The sequence below is a fragment of the Delphinus delphis genome, chromosome 8 (assembly GCF_949987515.2).
Source record: "Delphinus delphis chromosome 8, mDelDel1.2, whole genome shotgun sequence".
Classification (NCBI taxonomy): domain Eukaryota; kingdom Metazoa; phylum Chordata; class Mammalia; order Artiodactyla; family Delphinidae; genus Delphinus; species Delphinus delphis.
The window spans coordinates 56,991,211-57,017,235 of NC_082690.1; the positions used below are offsets into that span (position 1 = coordinate 56,991,211).

Genomic DNA, 26,025 nt, shown 5'->3' on the forward strand with positions numbered 1-26,025 from the left:
CAACAGAAATATAGATCAATGGAATAGGATAGAAAGCCCAGAGATAAACCCACACACCTATGGTCAACTAATCTATGACAAAGAAGGCAAGGATATACAATGGAGAAAAGACAGTCTCTTCAATAAGTGGTGCTGGGAAAACTGGACAGCCACATGTAAAAGAATGAAATTAGAACACTCTCTAACACCATACACAAAAATAAACTCAAAATACATTAAAGACACAAATGTAAGACCGGACACTATAAAACTCTTAGAGGAAAACATAGAAATAACACTCTTTGATAGAAATCACAGCAAGATCTTTTTTGACCCACCCCCCAGAGTGATGGAAATAAAAACAAAAATAAAGAAATGGTACCTAATGAAACTTAAAAGCTTTTGCACAGCAAAGGAAACTATAAACAAGATGAAAAGACAACCCTCAGAATGGGAGAAAATATTTGCAAATGAATCAACAGACAAAGGATTAATCTCCAAAATATATAAACAGCTCATGTAGCTCAATATTAAAAAAAAAACAATGCAATCAAAAAATGGGCAGAAGACCTAAACAGACATTTCTCTGAAGAAGACATACAGATGGCCAAGAGGCACACGAAAAGCTACTCAATGTCACTAATTATTAGAGAAATGCAAATCAAAACTACAATGAGGTATCACCGCACACCAGTTAGAATGGGCATCTTCAGAAAATCTACAAACAACAAATGCTGGAGAGGGTATGGAGAAAAGGGAATCCTCTTGCACTGTTGGTGGGAATGTAAATTGATAAGCCACTATGGAGAACAGTATGAGGGTTCCTTAAGAAATGAAAAATAGAATTACCATATGACCCAGGAATCCCATTACTGGGCATATACCCAGAGAAAACCATAATTCAAAAAGACACTTGTGGGCTTCCCTGGTGGCGCAGTGGTTGAGAGTCTGCCTGCCGATGCAGGGGACATGGGTTCGTGCCCCGGTCCCGGAAGATCCCACATGCCGTGGAGCGGCTGGGCCCGTGAGCCATGGCGGCTGACCCTGCGCGTCCAGAGCCTGTGCTCTGCAACGGGAGAGGCCACAACAGTGAGAGGTCCGTGTACCGCAAAAAAAAAAAAAAAAAAAAGACACTTGCACCCCAATGTTCATTGCAGCACTATTTACAATAGCCAAGTTATGGAAGCAACCTAAATGCCCACTGACAGATGAATGGATAGAAGATGTGGTACGTATATACAATGGAATATTACTCAGCCATAAAAGGGAACGAAATTGGGTCATTTGTAGAGACATGGGTGGACCTAGAGACTGTCATACAGAGTGAAGTAAGTCAGAAAGAGAAAAACAAATACCGTATATTAATGCATATACGTGGAATTTAGAAGAATGGTACAGATGAACCGGTTTGCAAGGCAGAAATAGAGACACAGATGTAGAGAACAAACGTATGGACACCAAGGGGGGTAGTGGGGGAGGGGTGGAGTGGTGGTGTGATGAATTGGGAGATTGGGATTGATATGTATACACTAATACGTATAAAATAGATAACAAGAACCTGCTGTATAAAAATAAAATAATATTAAATTTAAAAACATGTAGACATTGTTTCTCCCACTTTCTCTTCTAATGAGATCAATTTTAATGCTCAGTGCAGGGGCTTGACCTACAAGTGGTAAATGTCCAAATACCCAAAAACTCATTTACTACTAGGCATTTGGGAAATCTTCCATACTTTTAGGCACAAAGAAACGATATCTAAAAAAAGAAAAAAAAAAAAGATATCTATCCAAAACTCAGTCTGTTCATTTATTCAGAGCTTACTTTCATATTACATATCTTAAAATGGTTACAAAAGTTGTTTCCAATTTATCTTACTATAACATGGACGAGGAAAAAAAATACCAAAAATAGTCCATGCAGATTTGTTTCAGTGATTTATTTAAAATTCTTCCTCTACCAAGGAGTTATTTAATTACCCTAAGCCTCAGTTTCCTCATTTGTAAAATGAGGATAATAATAAAAACCTGAAAGCGTTATTATGAAAATTAGAGACAAAGAGTAAAAAGTGCTTTGCATATAGGTAATCAATAAAAGCAGACACTCTTATTTATGAAGCTAAGACAAATGAACTTCCAAGTGCTCTACTTCAAAATTCTTTTTCTTCTGGTTTATGACAATGACTATCAAGTCCTTAGCACTGGCAAATACGTCTCAAAGACTACAAGAATGGTGTCATATATATATATATATATATATATATATTTTTTTTTTTTTTTTTTTTGGCCATACTGCATGGCTTCCCTGACCAGTGAAAGCACCAAGTCCAAACCTCTGGACTGCCAGGGAATTCCCACATATATACTTTTTTATTGTTGCTATCCTGTAACTGTTTAATGTCAAGATACAACATACAAATAGCAAAATGCTTAAAACAGCTATGCATTGTTTAAAGGATAAAGCAAACCCCTGTGTAACCACCACTTAGTCAAGAAACAGAACGCTGGCGCCCTAGAAGCTCCCTGTGAGCCCCTTTCTCATTATAGCCCCTCCTCTCACCCAAAGCTCTTCACTATCCGTGCTTTTTGTATAGTTTTCATCCCAACCAATATAGTATAATGTTGCCCATTTTTGAACTATACATAAAAAGAGTAACTTTGTGGAGATTCTCTCTTGTTGTGCTTCTTTTACTCAACATTAGGCTTGTAAAATTTACCTTAATCACTGCATATAGCTACGGTTTCATGGCTGCACAGTACTCCATTACATAAATATATCATGATTAAAGACAAACATATTGCTGACATTTTCAACTTGCTTCTTGTCTTCGGGTATTACGAACAGCGCTGCCATAAACATTCTCATATGCATATCTTCAAGTTCACTGGAAAATGCCAAAGTGTTTTCTAAAATGATTTTATCAATTTACACTCTCATCACCTCTACCTAACCCATTTATTGTGCTTTCTTTTTTTTTTTTATCATGCATTTGCTCAAAATAAGATTGGGAGGAATCATAGACCATTACTGCTAGAAGGAAATGAAGAGGTTATTTACTTCAACTTCCTTATTTTAAAAGAACCTAGAGCTTAGAAAGATTGAGAGACTTGCCCAATGTCACTGTGAGGCAACTCTTTGCTTAAAGGCTAGCGCACAATCTAGGGCTCTTGCTAAGACACTAAGCAGCCTTGCAAGGAAGGCAGTCTGGAAACAAAGAGATACAACTATCATCTATACATGTAAACACAGTGCGGACAAAGAAATGTTTCAAAGCCATTTAGAAAAACACGTCAACAACAACGTTCTGTTGTACAATGAGTTTTGGGAGCTTCATTAGATAAATAAGGACACTGAGGCCCAGAGTGAAATTTCTTACACAACACCACAATTATCAAAGTGGCAACACTCGCACAAGACAAGCATGTCCACAATTTTAGCATACATCTGGGCAATATTCCTCCCCCTACATAAAGGGTAAATGTTTGTTTGGTGCCTTTACCTTTTTTATTTTAATAATTTTAATTGTAGTATATGTATTCAACTCTGTACTCTTCTTTCTCCACTAATAACAAATGAATTCTTTGCTATTATCTAATCTTCATAAAACTTTTAATGACTAAGGATATTCCTTTATTTAACCTATCCCCTAGATGCTAGGTACACAGGCCTCTCACTGTTGTGGCCTCTCCTGTTGCGGAGCACAGGCTCCAGACGCGCAGGCCCAGTGGCCATGGCTCACAGGCCCAGCCGCTCCGCGGCATGTGGTATCTTCCCGGACCGGGGCATGAACCCGTGTCCCCTGCATTGGCAGGTGGATTCTCAACCACTGCGCCACCAGGGAAGCCCTGATAAATGTCTTTTAACTGTCTTCAGGAAGTTAGAATTATTTCCTCATGAGAAGAGTTCCTAAGAAGAACTTAATTAAAGTTGAAAATTCTTATTAAATCTACTTCAGAGAAGAAACTGTGAGGATCAGTTATGAGCTTTTTGTGTGAAAGCACTTTGAAAACTATAAAGCACTCCATAAATGTATGGTGGTATTATCATTATTATTATAAGTCCATCTTGTATTGGACTTGACCCCTTATTTACCTGACGTGGTATTCCCTAAATCTTTACTTATTTTCTGTAAACAAAATCACCAACATACAGCATACTGTTTGTAAATGATCTCTTAGAGAATCTTAAAATCTTTTCGATCATGTGTTAAGTCAAAAAGCTTGAAGGTGATGATTTAAAAAACAAAACAAAACTGTACTTCCCAAAGAACTTTACACATACATCCATTATTAGTGCATACTAGATTGCAATGTCATCCTGGCTAGAAGGCAAGCAGCACCAGGGTTAGGAACGGAGTCCTCTTCAACCTTTTCTCCTCAATGCCCAGCCCAGCGCCTGACACAGAGTAAATGATCAATCAGCCCTGCTTGGAGCCACAGAAACGCCAAGAGAGTAAACAGAAATCATAATACCAGTCTTAGGGCTCAGATGAAAGAAAAGAAACATTTTACAGCAGATGAAAAGTGCCAAGCAGAGGAAGAGAATGAAGAAGTGAGCCAGGCAGTGGCAGATGGGAGTTTAGATGCTTCTTCCAAAAGCTGTCTTCAGTCCAGCCTTTGTCCTACTGCCATAGACTGCTTTTATACAGCAAGGGAACTGACAATCCTAGAGAGGACTGGGAGAAGAAAGGAGGTAAAAACAGAGGAAAACTGACACGCCTGTGACTCAGCAAATTCTTCACCCTTACCTGCAAGGCCTATGTATTATTTTCTTATATCTTATATCATTTGGGGGGGTTCTACAGTCTACCATAATTTTTTTTTTACGGCATTATTTATCAGAAGGTATCGGCGATTCACCAAAGAACTTGAAACAGCAAATATATATATAATATTTATATGAAATGAAATATATATATATAAAATATGAAATGCCTGAACTTAACATTCACTAATAATCAGAGAGCTACAAATAAAAGCACAGAGATATTATGTTTCTTCTCTCATATAAAAAAGGTTAATAACAAACAACATTGGCAAGAGGATAAAGAAACAGATATGTCAGACTTTATAATTTATGTGTTCTTTGACCTAGCAATGAGATACTTATCTTAAGGGAACAACTGAACACAGGTATAACTAACTAAGTAGAAAGATGCTTCTCTCATTGTAATGTTGTTCATAATAGGCAAATCTTGGAAATAATCTAAGTGTCCAACAACAAGGAAACTGTTAATGTCCACACAACAGGATGCAATGCAGACAACAAAATTTTATACAACTATATTCATCAATATGAAACTATCTTCACAAAATAGTTAAATGAAAAAAGACACACAACAGAATGTACAATGTGAAACCATTTATGTAAAATATTACCTATTTAACTTATGCATGTATATTTATTTGCATAGATGTTTGGAAAAATGTTCACCAAAATATTACAATGGTTATCTCTGAGTAATGGAATCCAAAGTGGTTTTAATGTTTTCCTTAATGCTTTTCTGTATTTTGAAAAAATTTATACTGAGATTGAATCATTTATATGATAAAAAAAAGTGATTTCTATTTTGAAAAAATATTACCTTAACTTGAAACTAAAAGTTCACTGACAGTGAACAAGGTGTCTGAATTTTCCTTCCTCATACATGGTACTCTCACTGATGCAGCTAAAAAGGCAACTCCCCCACTCCTTTACTTATTATTCTTAACTTGCATTTAGCTTGTAATCCACTTCCACACATCTTCACCTCATGTTGTATTTGTGGAATGTGGAATTTCTTTATCACAAAGATTACACTGTACTTTGCATTTTATTTAGTTAGCAACACTTTTTTAGTACTTACTCAGTTCCAGGCACTATTCTAAATGCTTTAAAAATATTATTTAATCCTTATAACAACTCTAAGAGATGGGAATTATAATTATAGGTATTATTTTCCCTGTTTTACAGATAAAGACACTGAAGTACAGAGAGATTAAGTAACTTACCCAAAATCATACAGCTAAAGTGATAAATTGGCATTTGAACCTTGTAGTCTAAATCCATAGTACTTGCTCCTAAATATTCAGCTATGCTGCATTTATTTTAGTTCATTTTATTCTAGGATTTTGGCCTTTCCCTTGATAAAGTTACATTAATTAGGATACTAATTTTATCCTCCCTGGAAACCCAAATCAGCACATTTTAAAATGCTTTTCTCTACTAGACACCAAAATTTACATGTAACAATTTTTTGAAGTTCATTTCTTTAAATAGCTTAAACCTAAGCTACGCTGGTCCCTTTGATGCCAACTAAAATCAGACCAAATTCACTTTTCATACGTATTATTTCTCATAATTCACTTCATGAGGCTTAGCCATAAAAAATAGTTGGAATTTATATTCTACCTTCTCTGAACTAAGCATTATATATTTTATTTCAGTTGAGGTGCATTCTTTAAATATTTTTCTCCCAGCAACAAATGTCACTCATAGGAGTGCCTCGGAAAAGGCTCACATCATTACTGAATAAGCAACTTGTTTCTTTAATTAAAGAAAAAAATTTGCCAGCTTAAAATATTAAAACATGCAGAATAAAGGCCTAAAGTGAATTTTTAAAAACAACTAGGATAAAGGAAGGGACAGAAGTTATCAAAGATGCTAAGCCAAGTAAGGTGCTAAATTTTTACTTGGCTCTTAGGTAGCCACAGACAAAAGGGAAACCTGCTATTTAATGTTTCTTTCTGACTAATAAAAGGAAGTCAGCAAGTCCCCTGAACTTAGAGTGAGATGATGAGGATCTGAATTTCTTTGCTCACTATTCAGAGTCTCAGTTTACCTAAATGCAAAGTGGGGATAATAATACCAACACTTTTAGGGCTTTTGAAAAGGATAAAAGAGGTAATATATGTGAAAGATCTCTGTACCCTAAAGTAAGCTATATAAATGAGTTAAAACTTTTATTTTTCATTTGGAAAGATATTTTTGGCATTGGATTTCTAGTTTCAGTTTAAAGTAGGAGAAAATGTCCAACTGACATAAAAATAAATTATTTTACCTTGTTAATTTATCACCCTCAGCACTTGAAAGTACAGTGATCACAGCCAATGTATCATTAAAAATGTTTAGTAAATTGGTTAATAACTGATATGATTCTTTAAAAAATTAATACAAGAACATTTAACCAATCATTTGCAAGTTCAAAAAGGTAGTATGTTATCCCTTAAATACAGAATGGAACTTTTGAAAAACAACTATATACGTGATTTTTCTACTTCCGTTAAAGCCTCCATTTAAACAGACATAAGTCAAGATGCATTTAAATATATATTTAAATACACACACATATTTAAATAGAAATAAGTTCATTAACTATCAATCGTAAGGAAGGAAAGAACAATTTCCTGGTTGACTCATTCACCACTCATTCTTTCAATAAATATTTATTAAACATCTGAAACATGCCCAGGGAGCTCACATAGACCAGTTTTAGTTCCAAGTATAACAACTGGTAACAGTATGGTGCCAGGGCCAATGGTGGTCAGTCAAAAATGTCTTTCCTATCCCCACTATTAAGGTAACCTATTCCAGCCAGGCTGGAACAGCCCTTCCTTTGCACCTCTGCTTCTCCTCCTCTCTCACTAGCCAGATGCTTTCCTGCCTTGAACTTCCAGTTCGGGTGCCGTATCTGTCTATTGAAGCATTCCCGCTCCACATGAGCCCAACAAGAATAACAACAACATGAAGTGCAAAAAATGGCAGCTACTATTTACTGAGTACCCTTTCTGCAGACAAAGCCTGAGCTACAAACTTAACCCTCATTTTTTATTGTCCCTGCAACAATCCTATAATGAGTATCCAACCTTTACAGAAATAAGGGAATGGAGGTGCAGTGAATTGTATTACATGCCCAAGCTCATCACCTCGGTGGGAAGCGCATCCACGTCTTTGGGACTCTCCCTGCTGAGAGCCAGAACCGCATTTTGACTGGAACTTCTCCTTTGACAGTTATCACTGCATGCCTTGTACTAGTTAACTATTTACATAGTGTGCATATTTTTTTATCCCCAAATATGAACACCCTGGGGTAAAGTCAGCCTCTCATAGGCCTTGCACAGCTCACTCAGATATTTGTGGATTTACATTACACACGTACACGAAAATGTAATTGTTCTACTATTAAAAAGGAAAAAAGCCCACCAAGGAATACTTATGAGTAGAGGAGATCATCATCATCTTTCAAAGTGAGGATGTGACTGAAAATCCTCTTTGTCCACAGCAGTATGAAGCTTAAGTCTGAACTGATTTAGTGGAAACAATGTAGAGCCCATGGAAAAACTTAAGAGACAGGATTTCTGTCACAATAAAGTGCTTCAATATTTACCTTACTGTCTCTTCTATCTGAAAACATAACTCTACAGAGCAGAAACAAATTTATATATGTATATGTAGAACACCTATTAGTGCTAATCTGGTAACTGAAACCTTATTTTTAAGAAAAACATGGAAGAACAAATGTCCAAGATTAGTGGAATGGTTAAATAAATGATAATATATGCACATTATGCACATAAATGAAATACTACATATTAAAAATATTGACTTAGAGAGTTTTTAGTTGAGCAGTATATATAATGTTATCTCAACTATAAAGGAAAAGACAAAAAAGTTTGGAATATCCAGAAGGTGTATGTAAATTTTAAAAGACTATTTTAAAAATTCTGTTCTTCTATCCTTTTTGTACTTTAAAAAATTTCTACAATTGGAATGTATTTTATTATTATTATTTTTTGCGGTACACGGGCCTCTCACTGTTGTGGTCTCTCCAGTTGCAGAGCACAGGCTCCAGATGCACAGGCTCAGCGGCCATGGCTCACGGGACCAGCCGCTCCGTGGCATGTGGGATCCTCCCGGACCGGGGCACAAACCCGTGTCCCCTGCATCGGCAGGCGGACTCTCAACCACTGCGCCACCAGGGAAGCCTGGAATGTATTATTTTTGAAAAGAGTATCTTTTAAAGAAAAATGATATGGTGGTATTAGCATAAGGACAGACATATATATTAACGGAACAGAATTTAGAGTTTAGATATAAATCTTTACACTTATAGTCAATTAATTTTCAACAAGAGTGCCAAGACAATTCAATGGGTAATGAGTAGTCTTTTCAACAAATTTTTCTGGGCTAAATGGAAATCTACATGCAAAAGAATGAAGTTGGACCCTTTCCTTACACTATATAAAAAAAATTAATTCAAGATGGATCACAAACCTAAATGTGTAAGCTAAAACTACACAGAAGAAAACCTAAAAGTACTTGGGCTAAGCTTTCTTAGATATGACAACAAAAGCATAAGCAAGAAAAGAAAATGTAGATAAAACTGGACTTCATCAAAACCAAAAACCTTTGTGTTTCAACAGACACTATGAAGAGAGTGAAAAAGACAACCTGCAAAATGGGAGAAAATATTTGCAAATCATACATCTGAGAAGGGACTTGTGTTTAGATTATATAAAGATCTCTTACAACTCAATAATAAAGAAAAATTACCCAATTTAAAAATGGGCAAAGGGTTTGAACAGGTATTTCTCCAGGGAAGATATACAAATGTCCAATAAGCACATGAAAAGATGCTCAACATCATTAGCCTTTAGGGAAATTCAAATCAAAACCACAGTGAGAATACAATGGAGAAAAGACAGCCTCTTCAATAAGTGGTACTGGGAAAACTGGACAGCTACATGTAAAAGAATGAAATTAGAACACTCCCTAACACAAAAATAAACTCAAAATGGATTAAAGACCCAAATGTAAGGCCAGACACTATAAAACTCTTAAGAGGAAGACACAGGCAGAACACTCTATGATATAAATCAGAGCAAGATCCTTTTTGACCCACCTCCTAGAGAAATGGAAATCAAAACAAAAATAAACAAATGGGACCTAATGAAACTTCAAAGCTTTTGCACTGCAAAGGAAACCATAAACAAGACCAAAAGACAACCCTCAGAATGGGAGAAAATATTTGTAAATGAAGCAACTGACAAAGGATTAATCTCCAAATATACAAGCAGCTCATGCAGCTCAATATCAAAAAAACAAAAAACCCAATCCAAAAATGGGCAGAAGACCTAAATAGACATTTCTCCAAAGAAGATACACAGAGTGCCAACAAACACATGAAAGGATGCTCAACATCACTAATCATTAGAGAAATGCAAATCAAAACTACAATGAGGTATCACCTCACACCAGTCAGAATGGCATCATGAAAAAATCTACAAACAATAAATGCTGGAGAGGGTGTGGAGAAAAGGGAACCCTCTTGCACTGTTGTGGGAATGTAAATTGATACAGCCACTATGGAGAACAGTATGGAGGTTCCTTAAAAAACTAAAAACTAGAACCACCATATGACCCAGCAGTCCCACTAGTGGGCATATACCCTGAGAAAACCATAATTCAAAAAGAGTCATGTACCACCATGTTCACTGCAGCTCTATTTACAACAGCCAGGATATGGAAGCAACGTAAGTGTCCACTGACAGATGAATGGATAAAGAAGATGTGGCACATATATACAATGGAATATTACTCAGGCATAGAAAGAAATGAAATTGATTTATTTGCAGTGAGGTGGATGGACCTAGAGTCTGTCATACAAAGTGAGGTAAGTCAGAAAGAGAAAAACAAATACCGTATGCTAACACATATATATGGAATCTAAAAAAAAAAAAGGTTCTGAAGAACCTAGGAGCAGGACAGGAATAAAGACACAGACATAGAGAATGGACTTGAGGACACAAGGAGAGGGAAGGGTAAGCTGGGATGAAGTGCGAGTGGCATGGACATATATACACTACCAAACGTAAAATAGATAGCTAGTGGGAATCAGCCACATAGCACAGGGAGATCAGCTCGGTGCTTTGTGACCACCTAGAGGGGTGGGATAGGGAGGGTGGGAGGGAGATGCAAGAAGGAGGAGATATGGGGACACATGTGTATGTATAGCTGATTCACTTTGTTATAAAGCAGAAACTAACACACCACTGTAAAGTAATTATACTCCAATAAAGATGTTAAAAACAAACAAAAAACCACAATGAGATACCACTTTACTAGTAGGAGGCTATAATAGAAAGGACAGAAATTGGAACTTTAATACATCGATGGTGGGAATGCAAAATGGTGTAACTGCTTTTAACACACAGTCTGGCAATTCCTCAAAATCTTAAACATAGTTACCATATGGCTCAGCAACTCCACTCACAAGTACTGGGTTGGCCAAAGAGTTCATTCGGGTTTTTCCGTAACATCTTATGAAAAAACCGGATCGAACTCTTTGGCCAACCCAATATCTACCAATATATATCCAAGAGTAATGAAAACATGTCCCCACAGAAAACCTGTATCTATCCATTAATGCTCATAGCAGCATTATTCACAATGACCCCGAAGTGTACACAATCCAATGTCTATCAACTGATGAATGGATGAATGAAATGTGGTATAACCATATACATCTTTGAATTGCCAAAATGATTTGTTAATAAAAAACAATGACTGATGCATACTACAATATGGATGAACCATAAACCTATGCTAAGGGAAAGAAGCCAGTCACAAAGACCACATATTTTATTCTATTCCATGAAATGTCCAGAATAGAAACAGAAGTGGAATGGTGGCTGCCTAGGGTCGGAAGTCTTAGGGGAACAGGGAGTGACTGCTAATGAGTACAGGGTTTCTTTATGGGCAATGAAAATATTTTAAAGCAGACTGGGGTGATAGTTGCACCACTAGTTGAATATATTTTAAAAAACATTGAATTATACATTTTAAGTGGGTGAATTGTATGGTTTGTGAATTATATCTCAGTAAATTGTTTGTTGTTAAGATACAGGACTTTTAAAAAATAGTTTCTACTCTATTATTGGCAATTTTGTAGGCAGCAGGAGGGAATGATGGCATTTTGACTATTAAAATACCCTCGGAATTTGTATTCTTGATTCCAAGAAGAATTAAGAAAATAAAAATGCATTTTCTCCTCATGTGTCATATATATTGAACTGTATGTTAGAGAAATAGACATGAATTTAAGCTGCTGGGTGTAAACTGGCATTGATCCCTTCTAAATAGCTGTGCACTGTGGGCCCCATGAGTAGTCAAGTTTTACAGAAAGACCATGTCCCTGGCAGAACAGAAGTTTCCAACTGTTTTTGGAAGGAGAAGCTACTGTTACTTTCTATGAAGTCTTAAAGTAAACTGAGAAAAAAGAGAGGTAAAAGAGTAAAAAGAAGAGAGGTCATGAAATCTCCAGGATCTAATCCTAGTTCTACTTAATTCCTGATCTCAGGGGTCTCATATGTAAAAAGGCAGATGTCTGTGCCTTATCCACCTCATAGGATTGTAATAAGGCCCACATTAAAAAAGAAAAAAGAAGAAGAAACAAAGTGGGATATAGCTGGATCTGACCTCAGAAGATTTGATCTTGAATTCTGTTTGCCATTTAATAGCTTCATCACCCTCAATAAGTTAGCATAGCAGCAACTCAATCTCTTAACTGAAGATAGACCTGGTCAACGTACTTCACAAGGTATGAAATGAGATACAGAAGTGTAAGTATACCAAAAGCCATTAAGTTCAATACAAATTTAAATCATCATTAATATTTGTAAACTACACCCTCAAAGTATTACTCTTAAGTCCCTGAACTTTCAAGAAAGTAGAGAAGCCTGGCTCAAGGAAACTCAAAAGCAATAGGGAAGAATCCACTGATAGCTGCTGGCCTGATTTGTATTGCACAGTACTACCAGAATTCAAATTTGTAGGTCTCTTATATAATGTTTCCACATTTGGGGAACTGACACATGTGTCTTGGTTTATCAGACTATGAGCAGTTGAGATGTTTTATAGGAAAGCTGGGTGACTACATTCTCTAGGACGGTGGTTCTCAAACTTTTTGGTCTCAAGATCCCTTTACTGTCTTAAAATTGAGGACCCCAAAAAGCTTTTGTTTATGTAGGCATATACAAATATGAAACTAAAAAAGCTTTTAAGTATTTACTAATTCACTTTAAAATAATAATAGAAATCTATTACTTGTTAATATAAATAACATTTTTAATGAAAAACAAGCATATTTTCAAAAAAAGAAATTTAGTGAGATGAGTGACATTGTTTTACATTTTTGCAAGTCTCTTTTGCAATGACTGCCTTAATAGAAGACAGCTGGATTCTCATATATTCTTCTGCATTCATTTTGTTACCACATGTTGTTTCATGAGAAAATGTAATTGGGAAAGAAAGGAGTATTTTAATAGCCTTTTTCAGATAATTGTAGATATTCTTCTCTGATACTACCTCCAAGCTTAACAAGTAGTAGCTTCTTAAAGGTTAGTAGCAATGTAGAATCTGAAGCCATTTCAATATATTTTTTGCAGCTGTTACATTAAAATCCATTGGGGTGGGCTTCCTTTGTGGCGCTGTGGTTAAGAATCTGCCTGCCAATGTAGGAGAGACAGGTTCGAGCCCTGGTCCGGGAAGATCCCACATGCTGCGGAGCAACTAAACCCATGCACCACAACTACTGAGCCTGCACTCTAGAGCCTGTAAGCCACAACTACTGAGCCCGTGTGCCACAACTACTGAAGCCCATGCACCTAGAGCCCGTGCTCCCAACGAGAAGCCACCACAATGAGAAGCCTGCGCACTGCAACAAAGAGTAGCCCTGACTTGCCGCAACTAGAGAGAGCCTGCGCGCAGCAATGAAGACCCAACGCAGCCAAAAATAAAAATAAGTAAGATAAAATAAATTTATATATGTAAAAAAAAATCCATTGGGTTTTTGCACTTTGAAGAGATCTTTAGCTGTATATGACTTCATAGCAACATACATTGGTCATTTTGAAAATACTGGCTCACTGAGTTATATACATTTTAAATGCTGACACATTCATTATAAAACATTGTAATCTCTTTTGTTAAATATCACTACCAACTTCATCAAAATCACCTTTAAGAAACGGGAAGCTGTCAAGGTCATGGTGGCAAATGCAAGTTTTCCGACATACTAATGATACTGTCATTCAAAATCTTGAATCTCATCATCAGTTGATTTCCTTTAAGAGGCTCACTTCATTCATTTTTGCAGAACATGTCTGCCAAATACCTGCCTGTATAGTTGGCTGTGTGTTAGTCAATCTTTCAAGATGGTGCTCCATGAAAAATATCAGCTGGTTTAGTTAGCAACTCAATTGCACAAGTGCTTTATGCCTATTTCCCTTTCCATCACACAGAATATTAAAAAAATATGTAGTCAAGGGTCAACATTTAATATAATTAATAACTGTTACTGCTTAATCAAGGACATTCTTTTTGTTGTTGTTGTTGTTGCATTGGGTCTTCGCTGCTGCACATGGTCTTTCTCTAGTTGTGGTGAGCAGGGGCTACTCTTCATTGTGGTGTAGTTCAGTAATTGTAGTGTGTGGGCTCAGTAGTTGCGGTGTGCGGGCTCAGTAGTTGTGGCTCATGGGATCTAGAGGGCAGGCTCAGTAGTTGTGGCGCACAGGCTTAGTTGCTCCGCGGCATGTGGGATCTTCCCGGACCAGGGATCGAACCCGTGTCTCCTGCATTGGCAGGTGGATTCTTAACCACTGCGCCACCAGGGAAGCCCCAAGGACATTCTTAAGTTAAACTGGTTTTTGTCTTTTTGTTTTGTTTTGAAACTATGAGTTTGCTGAAAGTGCCCCTTTTTCTATCTTAGGTCAACAAACTCATGTTCTGAAACCAATTTCCTTTCCCTCTCCTTAAGACTTTACTCCTTCAAGTATCCCTTCTTTACCTTGTATTAGCAATTGCTCTCTTCATTTGATCACTCTCATCAGCATATAAACCTGCCCTGATATTTCCCATCTTAAAAAATAAAACACACCAAAAAGGTGCCACATCCCCACAAAACAAATAAAAAACAAAACAAAAAAACCCAAAAGACCTCCCTTAAACCTACAGTCTTTTCCAGTTATGAACCCACATGTCTATCTCACTGCACAAAAAACACCTCAGGAGGGCTGTCTATAATCAATGGCACTTCCTCACTTCCTATTCACTCTTCAACACACCTGCTGCTCTACTGAAACTGCTCGTTAATGACTTCCATGTTCCCAAGTCCACTGGATACTTCATCTGACAGAGTTCACATATTTAGTTGATTACTCTTTCCTTCCAGAAATTTACTTCTCTTAGTTTCCAAATTATTACTTTCTCCTGGTTTTCTCTCTACCCAACTGGCCATTCCTCACAGTCTTTGCTGGATCATCCTCCTCTATCCAACATCTAAACGTGATTTCCCAGGGCTAAATCCCACGGCATGTTTCTGTCTGCATCTGTCTCTCTCTGCTCTGGCTAGCTCTGCACTCTCTTCCTGGTTGATCGCACCTGGTTCCATGGACTTAAACATCATCTTTATATTGATGACTACCCAATTTGTACCTCTAGTAACTGACCTCCCACCCTGAGTTCCAGAACCATATTCTGTTGCTTACTTGACGACTCTGCTTTAGATTTCTAAAAGGCAACTCAAGCTTAAAATTTCCAAAGCAGAACTTCTGGTTCTCCCAACCCCTGTCTCTTGGACCCTTCTCCATCTCAATAAACAGCATTTTCATACATCCAGTTGCTCATACACAAAACCTAGGAGTCATTCTTGATTACTCCTTTTCCTCCATCTCCCACATTCAATCCATTAGTTCATCTCCCGTAATATACTGCAACATATAACATTATATTAGTTTCAGGTATACAACATAATGATTCGATGTATGTATATATTGTGAAATAATCACCACGATAAGTCAACATCCATCACCACACATAGTTACAAACTTTCTTTTTTCTCGTGGTGAAAACTGTTAAGATATACACTCTGAGCAACTTCTGAATATACAATACGATATTAACTGTAGTCAACATGCTGTACATTATATCTCCAGGACTTATTTTATAACTGTAAGTTGGTAGCTTTTGACAACCTTCATCCATTTCTACCACCCTCTACCCCGACCTGTGATAACCACCAATATGTTCTTTTTATCTATGAGTTTGGGGTTTTTTTTTTTTTTTAACTTAGATTCCACATGAGTGAGATCATATGGTATTTAATTCACTTAGCATAATGCCCTCAAGGTCCATCCACATGTTGTTGCCAATGCCAGGATTTCCTTCTTTTCATGGCTGAATAATATTCTACTGTGTATGTGTGTGTGTGTGTGTGTGCGTGTATGTACACACACGTACACAGACCACATTTTCTTTATCTATTCATCCATTGATGGACACTTAGGTTATTTCCATGTCTTGGCTATTTTAAATAATGCTGCAATAAACATGGGGGGTACAGGTATCTTTTCAAGTTAGTGTTTTTGTTTCCTTTGGACAAATACCCCGAAGTGGAAATGCTGGATCAAATGCTGCCCTTTTCACTTTGCAGGGTGATGATGAGGGTCACATGGATATATATGTATGTATATCATAAACTATAAAGCTTTCCACAAACATACGGTACAAGTATTATAATTTTTGATTTACTACTTTTTATGCTCTAGGAACTAAAAGCAAACTACTGTGCTATACACAGATACTAATATAATGTCCTTATAAACTTACTGACAATTATGGCAGGAGCTGGTTTCTTAAATCAAGAATAATTACACTGTACCTGAAATTTAGCAGACCCATGCCTATAGTGTTGCAGCCTGCCCAACAGGGAAGACTAATTCCAGCCAAAGGGGCTGGCACTTGAAAAATATTAGTAAGTGGTGCTAAGAACAAGGTATTTTGCTTTATTCCCTTTCAGTACCCAACCCAGCACACACACCCCTTTAGACAATAGTGACAAGAAGAGGGCAAGCAGACCTTACCAACCCTCTCAGCTCTTCAAACAACACTTGAGGAATTCTACTTGAAGGCCTGTCTTTCTAAGCTTGTGCTTTCAAAACTTGAGCTGGACTGATCCCAAATACTGAAGTAACAAATACTACTAAATTCTGTCATTTCCTCTACCAAAAAAGTGATTTTACTACTATTTCTGGCTGTGATGAAAGGTCCTATTGACTATTCAAATCCTCAACCAAGTTATGGATGCAGTATTAAATGACTTCACTCCTTTTTCTCTGGCACTTTAACACATGCCAATGCTTTCATCCACCTCCACTAACGTGGCTTATAAATTACTGAGGTGGGACCATTTTAATAGTATGATTTGTTCACATCTCTAGAGTCCAAATGGGACTGACTGAGAAGACAAACTCCCCTTTGACAACATGTATTGGTATATATGTATATAAAAATAAACCTTCACAAGTTGGAAATATCTTATTAATATAATACCTGGTTAGGAGCCATAATAATTAGAGGTTCTTTGATTTGTTATAAGTTGAAATGTAAGAAAGTGATGGTAGTAAGGCTAAAGACAAAATGGAGTTAAAGTGAAAAAAGTTGAAGGTCACAAATTTGCTAGAAGTTTCTTTCTAAATGCTCAGAAGAGGCTTTCTGAATGAACCCTGAAACCTAAGAAAGTCTGTTTATAAGAAGTTTATTGTCATCTCCTTCATTGTCATCTCCATCACTGCCATCACAGTGATGAAAAAACACTACAGAGAGCAAGATACTTGCTCCCTATAGAGTTTGTGTGGTTAACCCATTAAACACACACACAAATGTAATCTCTCAATTTCAAAGAGTATAAAGTTGCAGAGGATACAAAATTACTAGAAGTAATCCATTTTTTTAAACAGATGAATAAAACTAGTTCCGCATACTCGTGGCCTTGGTTCAGTTAAGAATAAAATCAGAAGCTACCTGGGAAGTGCTCTAAAATGAGGACCAAACAGGGCTAGAGCTGAGTCTGATGTGAAGGGCTGGCTGTCCCAAATTTTCCACTGCACATAGTCAGCCTCCCTGTTGGTCTTGTTCTCAAAGCAAGCTGGGCTATTCTTAGCACCCCTTTATACCATACTTTGCCATTCCTATTGGGCCCTGAGAAGAAAGAAAGAAGTGTGTGTGCATGTGCATGTGTGTGTTTGAAGCTGGGATTTATGAGGAAATCCAGGGATTTCAGCCCTACCCTTAATTAGGAGTAGATTTCACCTGGAAACTTCCAACAGACTTCTGATCTTAGGCCTTATGTGCTTAAAGCAAGAAACAGGAAATAGGGCAAAGAGAGAAGAATCTCTGAACTCTGATCAGAACTTAGTTCTACTAAATGAGGCCAACCTTCCTGACATCCTGACTCCCACACTCTGGACCCCAGTTTCCAGGTACTCTTTTCCACCTTGGCTGACTTCACTGGAGGTACTCTCTAATTTACTTAGACCTCTTCTCCCTTAATGTATCCTTAGTCTGGCCCCTTCTTGACCATTTCTGTCTAAGTACTACCTTCTCTATGGTATGACATCTGTGATCAGTAATGTGAGCTAGGTATCCTTGAAATTAAGGTCCTGTTTCCCAGACTGAGATACTCTTCTGCCAAAAATGGAGGGATGGAAATCATCAGTTGTGGGAAGAATGGCACATGGAAAGATGAGTCATGGGCCAGGGGCTGTGAGCAAGGCTGCTTGCCTGCAATGAACATAAGCTGGATGGCAGTAACAATAAAAGCAGTATGAGTGTGAGGTTATAAGCAAATGATTAATCGAGGACTGCAAACTAGAAATTTGATCCAGTATCAGAAAAGTATAAGAGTCTTAATAAAAACCAATTTTTTAAAAAACATTAAACTGAGATTAGATGAGGGGAAGAAAGGCAAAGATGACACCACATGGAGGAATTATTCTAGATCCATCAGAAATGAATATGGGAATTGTTCAGTGAGTCTTCAGAATCATACAGATAAAAGGCAACGCAGGCTCATAAAAACAAAAGCATCACAAACCTTACTGCTTCTATAAAAAGGAAAGGTCTGAGGATACAGCTGATAATGTCACTAAAGAACAGCCAAACAGTGGGATCTCATCCATGTGATATTCCAATTGGAAGGATGTCCAAATAAAAACAAGGCGCTGAAGCTGATCTTCCTTTACAACTAGAAAATTTACAGCATGTCTACCTCTTGAAGTAGAGCCAAGTGAGCTAAGGAAATGCTATATATTTCTTTCAGGAAAATGCAAACCCAAGCATCTGATAGCCTTTCTATGGCATGTGGAAAGGCATTAAGTGAGATACGAACTGGTGTGATGTTAGGAGAGCCACAAAAATCCAAGCTGGGTTGGAAGGACCATGTGCTTGGTCTTTTCTTTGGGGCCCTAGATAATAGATGAGGAGACTATTAGGGACTTGCCAAAGTCAGTAAACCTTTACTCCGTAAACTCCCAATCAAAATGAGCCCCCAGAAGTGGTCTAAGAGAAGAAAGCTGTGTGAGAAGAAAGCTATTATCAGTCAAGCTGTAGAGGCAAGAGGTTATAAAGCCCACACATTCAAGTACAGTCTACTAGCAGGTAACAATTCAGTAAATGGCTTCTGAGTTTGGCCGGAGGATTGCAATTTGTACACATTGCTTCTTTGTGGTATTTATAATGGCACAGAAAAGGACTGTGGCCAAAAAAGAACTTTGCATTATCACTGTAGCTAGTTAAATAGGAGTCAACTGTAGTACTTACTCATAAAGAGGGTCAGAGATCCAAGGAAGCAGGCTGCATGTAGCAAGTAGGAGGGGAGTAAAGAGGAGTTACTTACCTGTGCTATGTTTTTGTTCAGAAGATAGACACCGTAATCAAACTGCAACTTCTCCCCTCCTTTTGGGTATAATGGAAACCTAAAAAAGGTAAAGTAGGGTCAGAAGTTTTAAAAAACTTGAGTAAAACAACCTCCAAGTTGTTGACAAAGGCAGAAGTTGCCTGCATACAGCATAAACATCTGAAGACTTGGACTAAGTCACTTATATAGTCATTGTAACCTATTATCTTAATATCTTCATAACATTAGTCAAATCAGAATGATGGCTGCTTTGTTTCGAAGAAAAAATTGAACAGGTCATACAATAAGGGACAAATATATAAGAAAGTGACCCACTATTCTCAAGGAGTTGAGGCCACTATGTCTCATATTTATATATCATAAACCTACCACCCTGAGATTAAGATCCTAGAATTTTTTTTCCTCTTATACTTTGGACCTGACATCTCAACTTCTACTTAAAGGGACAGAAGATTAAGAAAAATATCAGACATGAAAGCGATATCTAAGGTTTCTGTTGCTTCTGAGGTGGCTAGTCAAATCCACAGCACCAATAAGCAAAAATTCATCAAAAATTCATTCACATTCGCAGGGGTCGCTATTTGGATGTTACTTCTCCAAGGCAATGTACTCATGCCATAGAGTTCTCATAAGACTTTCCATTTTAACCTGATTCACTGAAGCAACAAAGGCATGAGATCTGTAGATCTTTATAAAAGTGATGAGTTATTTTAGGGAGTAAGTTTCCTTCACTATTTCCCTTTTCCTACTCCTGCAAATGAAGAAGAAAAGGTTAGAGTATATCTATGTTCTAGTCATATTTTCCCGATTCTCAAGACCAAGCATGCATTTTGGCCTCTGCAACAGATTTCTCTACAAACAGATCAATCACAACTTAGACAGGGTCAAGAAGAAACTTTACTTTGCTTAGTTTTGCAATATCTGACTATTCTTAAGAATAACATAACCTTACAGAAATAAATGGTAGGTGACAATTACTGGATATTCTTAATTTCAATTGTGTTTTAATTGTCTGAGGAAAAGATACATTCCATAATGCTTGGAGGATACTGTTTTCTAGGGAAAATGAAAGAAAGGAAACAGAATTTAAAGCTTTATATTAAATTCTCGAGTTGCTGATTATGTAATGTCCAAAAGGTAAATTTGTCGTACTGTAAAATTACAGGCACTGGGGAGCGAGCAAAGTCATGATCTGTCTGTATTCTCTACAGTGGAACACCAAATGCTTCATACACCCATCAAGAAGATATAGCTTTGTATTTAATTGAAGCTATAAAAATTAAACTAGGACATACAGTTTGGCCCTAAATTGAGATGCATTAAAAATGACAGCAAAGCAAATTCGGGATAAGTAAAGTGTAACACACCAGGCTTTTACAGGGTATCTGGGAATCCTTCAAACTTGTATGGGGTAGCCTGCAAAGAAACTACCTAACTGAAAGGATATATCAACAAAGGGACAAGTATGAAGAAATTTACTAGAGTCCTAACGCTCTATGCTGTATAGTTGTTATACTATAAACCATTACATGTAGACTATCTGCATAGCTCTCCAAACTCACAAATATCTCCATTTCCAAGTTATAAATGCAGAAACTGTTTCAAATGTTGGAAAAGTAAACTGAAATAAGCATACATTGAAAACCAAGCCTCTGAATCCTGATGAATGGATCTTATGACATTGACTTTATTACTTCATTGGGGCTTCTTTATAGAAAGAAAGAGCCCCAAGGTGTGTATGTACCATTAAAACAAATCTAAAGAGTGATTAGAGCCAAAGGTTCTAATAGGGAAACTTTAAGACAGATCAAATATTAGGACAGAGTTCACATCTTATGTTGCTTTCAAATTCTTAAGGGGTCACGTCAAGTTGAACAGTATAATAGCTTCCAACCATTACACAGTCATCTTACTCTGCGAAAGTACATGGATTTATAGATCTACTAAGCAATCTAGAAAAATGAAATCCATCTAAAAGGGTAAAACCTATTACCATCAGGACATAAGATACAAATCAAAGGCATCTTAATTCAATATACATAGAGAATCTCATTAGCAGACTGCAGAAGGTTTAGATAAGAATGTGGTCATTCAAGTACAGCCAGAAAAATGTCCTTAGCACCATAAACAGAATTAATTTAAGGGAGTATTAGATTCAATAACTAGAGGAATAAGTATACATTTCCTATTATTATACTTTTACAGAAAATGCAATTAAAATGAGCAATATTAAATTCTTTTCCAAATTAAATTATATTTCCAAGTTGTTTGAAAAATTCACTGACCCTACGTGGTAAAAGTCAATGAATTAGAAAGCAATAAATAGATTATCTGTGAAGATGGTTTGGAGCTCTTTAGTACCTAGTAATTTCCGTGTGATTAAAGAATTATGACATGAGTACCAAAAAGCCAATGTAATCCCAGGCTGTATTAACAGAAAGAGAGCAGATAACCAGGGAACGTGCTAGTGCCAACTATCAATACTTAGTACTGTGTCAGATGATACTGACAGATCTACGTTTAGTTCTGGGAGTTAATATTTCTTTTTAGAAGCATACAGATAAATAACTGGAACCTTTCTTATAGGTTATGTTTCTTATAGGTTTTGTAATAATCTCATTTGACTATAAAAAGCATGCAGTGAAGCAGAGTGGTCCAGTGCTTTTGTTATTTAAAAGAAACTAACTTGCCTTGGTCACCTACTTAGTGGAAAAGATATGACACCTCAGCATTAGGTCTTCAGTTATACACTCAGTATTCTTTCTATTGTCACTGGGTCCTTTAGAGAAGAACATCCAGGATGAATAGGAGAATGGGAGCCATAGTTTTGAGAGAAATGGTTGACGGAACCACAGGTGTTTAGCCTGAAGGGCAGAAGTCTCATGGACAACAAATGAAGGACTTTCAGAGAGAAAAAAAGCTGGTTTTATTCTCATGGCATCAAGCAGGAAAACCCAAAGTTGATGGCAAAAAAGTTACAGGAAAGTTGATGTCACCACAGAATTAGTCAAAATCCAAAAGATCTTGGGTAGAGGAAGCTAAGCAGAGGCCGGTCAACCAATAATAACCATGCGGTGAGCTGCGGCGGCTGTGGTGGAAGTGGCGGGGAGCCCAGTCCCTGCTGGCACCATGCTTCACTTGTGGCTGCTGAAAACGGCTCAGAATCACCCACTGTTGGTCGAGCTCAAAAACGGGGAGGCATACAATGGGCATCTAGTGAGCTGTGACAACTGGATGAACATCAACTTGCGTGAGGTGATCTGCAAGTCCAGGGACAGAGACAATTTCTGGCTGATGCCCGAGTGCTACATCCGCAGCAGCACCATCAAGTACCTGCGCATCCCCAATGAGATCATCGACACGGTCAAGGAGGAGGTGGCGGCCAAGGGCCGTGGCCGTGGTGGCCTGCAGCAGAAGCGACAGAAGGGCCATGGCACGGGGGGTGCTGGGCGAGGAGGGATCCCAGGGACCAGCAGAGATCAGCCAGAAAGGAGGCCGGGCAGAGAGGCGGGCAAACAGTGAGCCGCCCCTCTGTTCCCCAGAGACTGAGCCGCAACCACCGAGCATCTGCTCCCACCCCCGAGGCCGCTTTTCTACGCTCCAGTTTATGAGTCTGTTCAGAACAAAACGAAGAGGCAGGTGTCCGGGTAGGACCCCCTGCCTGTCTTCTGTGATCCTCCTCTTTTTTTGTTAGCCAGGAGTTCTACAGTTGGAAATGTTATTCTGTGCTTCTGGTTTTGTGGAGTCGCAGCAGACTTGATTCCTGGGAGATTCTGTATGTAACGCATCTTTAAAGGCCTCACTCTTGTTTTAAGGTCAGGCGTTTTCCAAACAGGTCTGTTTTGCATTTTGCGTTAGATCCCTGAGTGGTGAACAGAAGGGAGGTTTTTGTTTTAAGCTGTTTGCACTAAGACTGACAGCCTGGAGAATTTCCTGAAACACGGACCCCAAAATTGCTTTTTCAAAATGAATCCAGATGAACCTTTGCCTCAGAAGCTGTTCTGGGGGACAACACTGGGCCCTGTCCCATCACTTCCTCTCTCCCTCTTTGTGTGACAAAAAAAACCTCAACAAAACAAAACGAAAAACTACATCTATGAAAACAAAAACAAAACAAAAAACCCCCATGCATTCAGGGGTCTAGTAGGCTGAATGGTGGTTCCCCCGAAACATATGTCCATATCTGGAAACCCAGAACCTGTGAATGCAACATTATTTGGGAAAAGGGTAAGAATCTAGAGATTAGAATATCCTTGAATATCCAGTTGCGCCCTAACTCCAGTTAAGTGTCCTTATAAGGACACAGAGGAGAGACACAGAGAAGAGGAGAAGGTCACCTGAAGATGGAAGCAGAGATTCGAGTTACACAGCCACAAGCCAAGGAAGGCCTGGAGCCAGCAGAAGTTGGAAAAGGCAAGGAAAGAATCTCCCCTATAGAGCTTTCGGTGCCCTGCTGACACCTTGATTTTGGACTTCTGGCCTCCAGACCACGAGAGAATAAATTTCTGCTACTTTAAGTCACCAAGTCTGTGATAATTTGTTACAGCAGCCCTAGAGCCTAACATGGGGGGAATCAAACACTGGATGGCCCATTGGACTCGATGGGGTATAATATCTCATCCGTCTCCAAGATTCTGTAATTCTGAATATGCCAAAATAAATATATTGAATATAACTTCATATTTCCTTCAGGAACCAAGAAAATATTTCAAGAGTATAATGCCAAAGGGTCACGATGATAGGCATCAGCTAAGGCTACAAAGTAGACCTACTGAAGTGCTAGCAAATGAAATGTGAGAAAAAGAGATTCATGTGTATGGTCTGAAAGTAGGAAATGTTTTAAAATTAAATTTATATATATATAAATATTGTATATAATACATATTCAAATTACTTCACATGTGTGTATGTATATATGAAGGATATGCCACAATCAATCTGGAATAAAATTGTAAAAGAAATTTATTTTGAACCTTTCTTATTTTCAAAAGATACAATTATTATAAGCCCTTCCCCCTCCTCCCCAAACCAGACATTTTTTAAAAGGACTCCAAATTGGTTAGTTTCTTGCTTTCACCTTCGGAGCCCCACATCCACGTCTGGTTCTTTGATGGCTCAGCTGGGGATGAGGACCTGGCTAGAGTTAATTCAAAATTTTTATTATGCATATTAAGATCACTTCTGCTCATTGTGCTTGTAGAAAATGTGACAACACATCCTCAGTATGTTCTGAGGTCACGAGTTTACTTCAAACTTAACTTACTTTCTCCTGTCTAGATTAGTCTTCTCCCACAACTTTTATCAGTTACTCAGGCTTAGAGTGGCATTCAATTTTTACCCTTTTTTGCATTTTATATATGCAGTGATTCACCAGGTCGACAAGCCATTTTTCCTGTGAAACATTCTCATCTCTCCATTCCCATCGCCACTCTAGAAAGTTCTTTGTTGTTGTGTGGACTGTAGGATGTTTAGCAGCATTCCTGTCCTCTACTCACTAGAAGGTAGTATCATTATTTTCCTTCTTAAGTAAGACTTTTTATCATGTCACTTAGCAGCCCTGCTTCCTAACCAGTTATTGTTTTAAATTTCAACTTCTTTGCCTAGCTTTCAAGGCCTTCGTGATCTGAACTGTCAGTTATCTGCAACCTTATTCTGTTCCAGTGGTTTTCTCATAGTCTCATGAACACACCAAGCTCATTTCTCTCTGCCTTTGCACACTTCCTGAAAATGCCCATGTCTCTCTTTCCTTCCACCTGGCAGAGTAAAAGAGACTACTATGTTTTACTTTGTCATGACTAAAAAAAGAAAAACTCACATTTTTCTGCTGGGCTGTATAATAACACTAAAGCTTTATCTATAATTCATTCCAAGTTGATGAGGATGCAGTAAAACTGTAAGGCAGGCCAGAGGCACACAAGATAAGAAATGGCTGGAGCAGAGTGAGGGAAAAGGAAGAGGAGATAAAGTCAGCAAGGTAATGGGTCCAGATCACGCAAGGCCCAGTAGGTCAGAGTAAGGACTTTGGGTTTTACTCTGAACGAGAGGGGAAGCTCTGGAGGGTTCTGAAAAGATGAGAGACACAGATGCTTTGGCTTCTCTGAGAGAACAAACTGCAGGGGAGGAAGAAAGGAAACATGGAGAGGCTCCTGCAAAGACCCAGCCAAGAAAAGAGGGTGGTATAAACCAGGATGGTAGCTGTGAAAGTGGTGAGGAGTAACTGAATTCTCGTATTTTGAAGACAGAGCCAAATGATTTGTTGAAAGATCTTATATGAGGTGTGAGAGGCAGAGGAGTCAAGGATAACTTCAGAGTTT

General features: G+C 37.9%; 1 protein-coding gene and 1 pseudogene across 1 annotated transcript in view; one reads left to right on the top strand and one right to left on the bottom strand.

Moving 5' to 3' along the window:
* The window catches only part of UVRAG (UV radiation resistance associated), a 363,917-nt gene that overhangs the window by 66,316 nt on the left and 271,576 nt on the right, over positions 1-26,025 (bottom strand). The window contains 1 exon segment of the mRNA XM_060018254.1: positions 19,691-19,769. Coding sequence (XP_059874237.1) covers positions 19,691-19,769 — 79 coding nt within the window.
* On the top strand, positions 22,841-23,649 carry LOC132429059 (U6 snRNA-associated Sm-like protein LSm4 pseudogene; annotated as a pseudogene).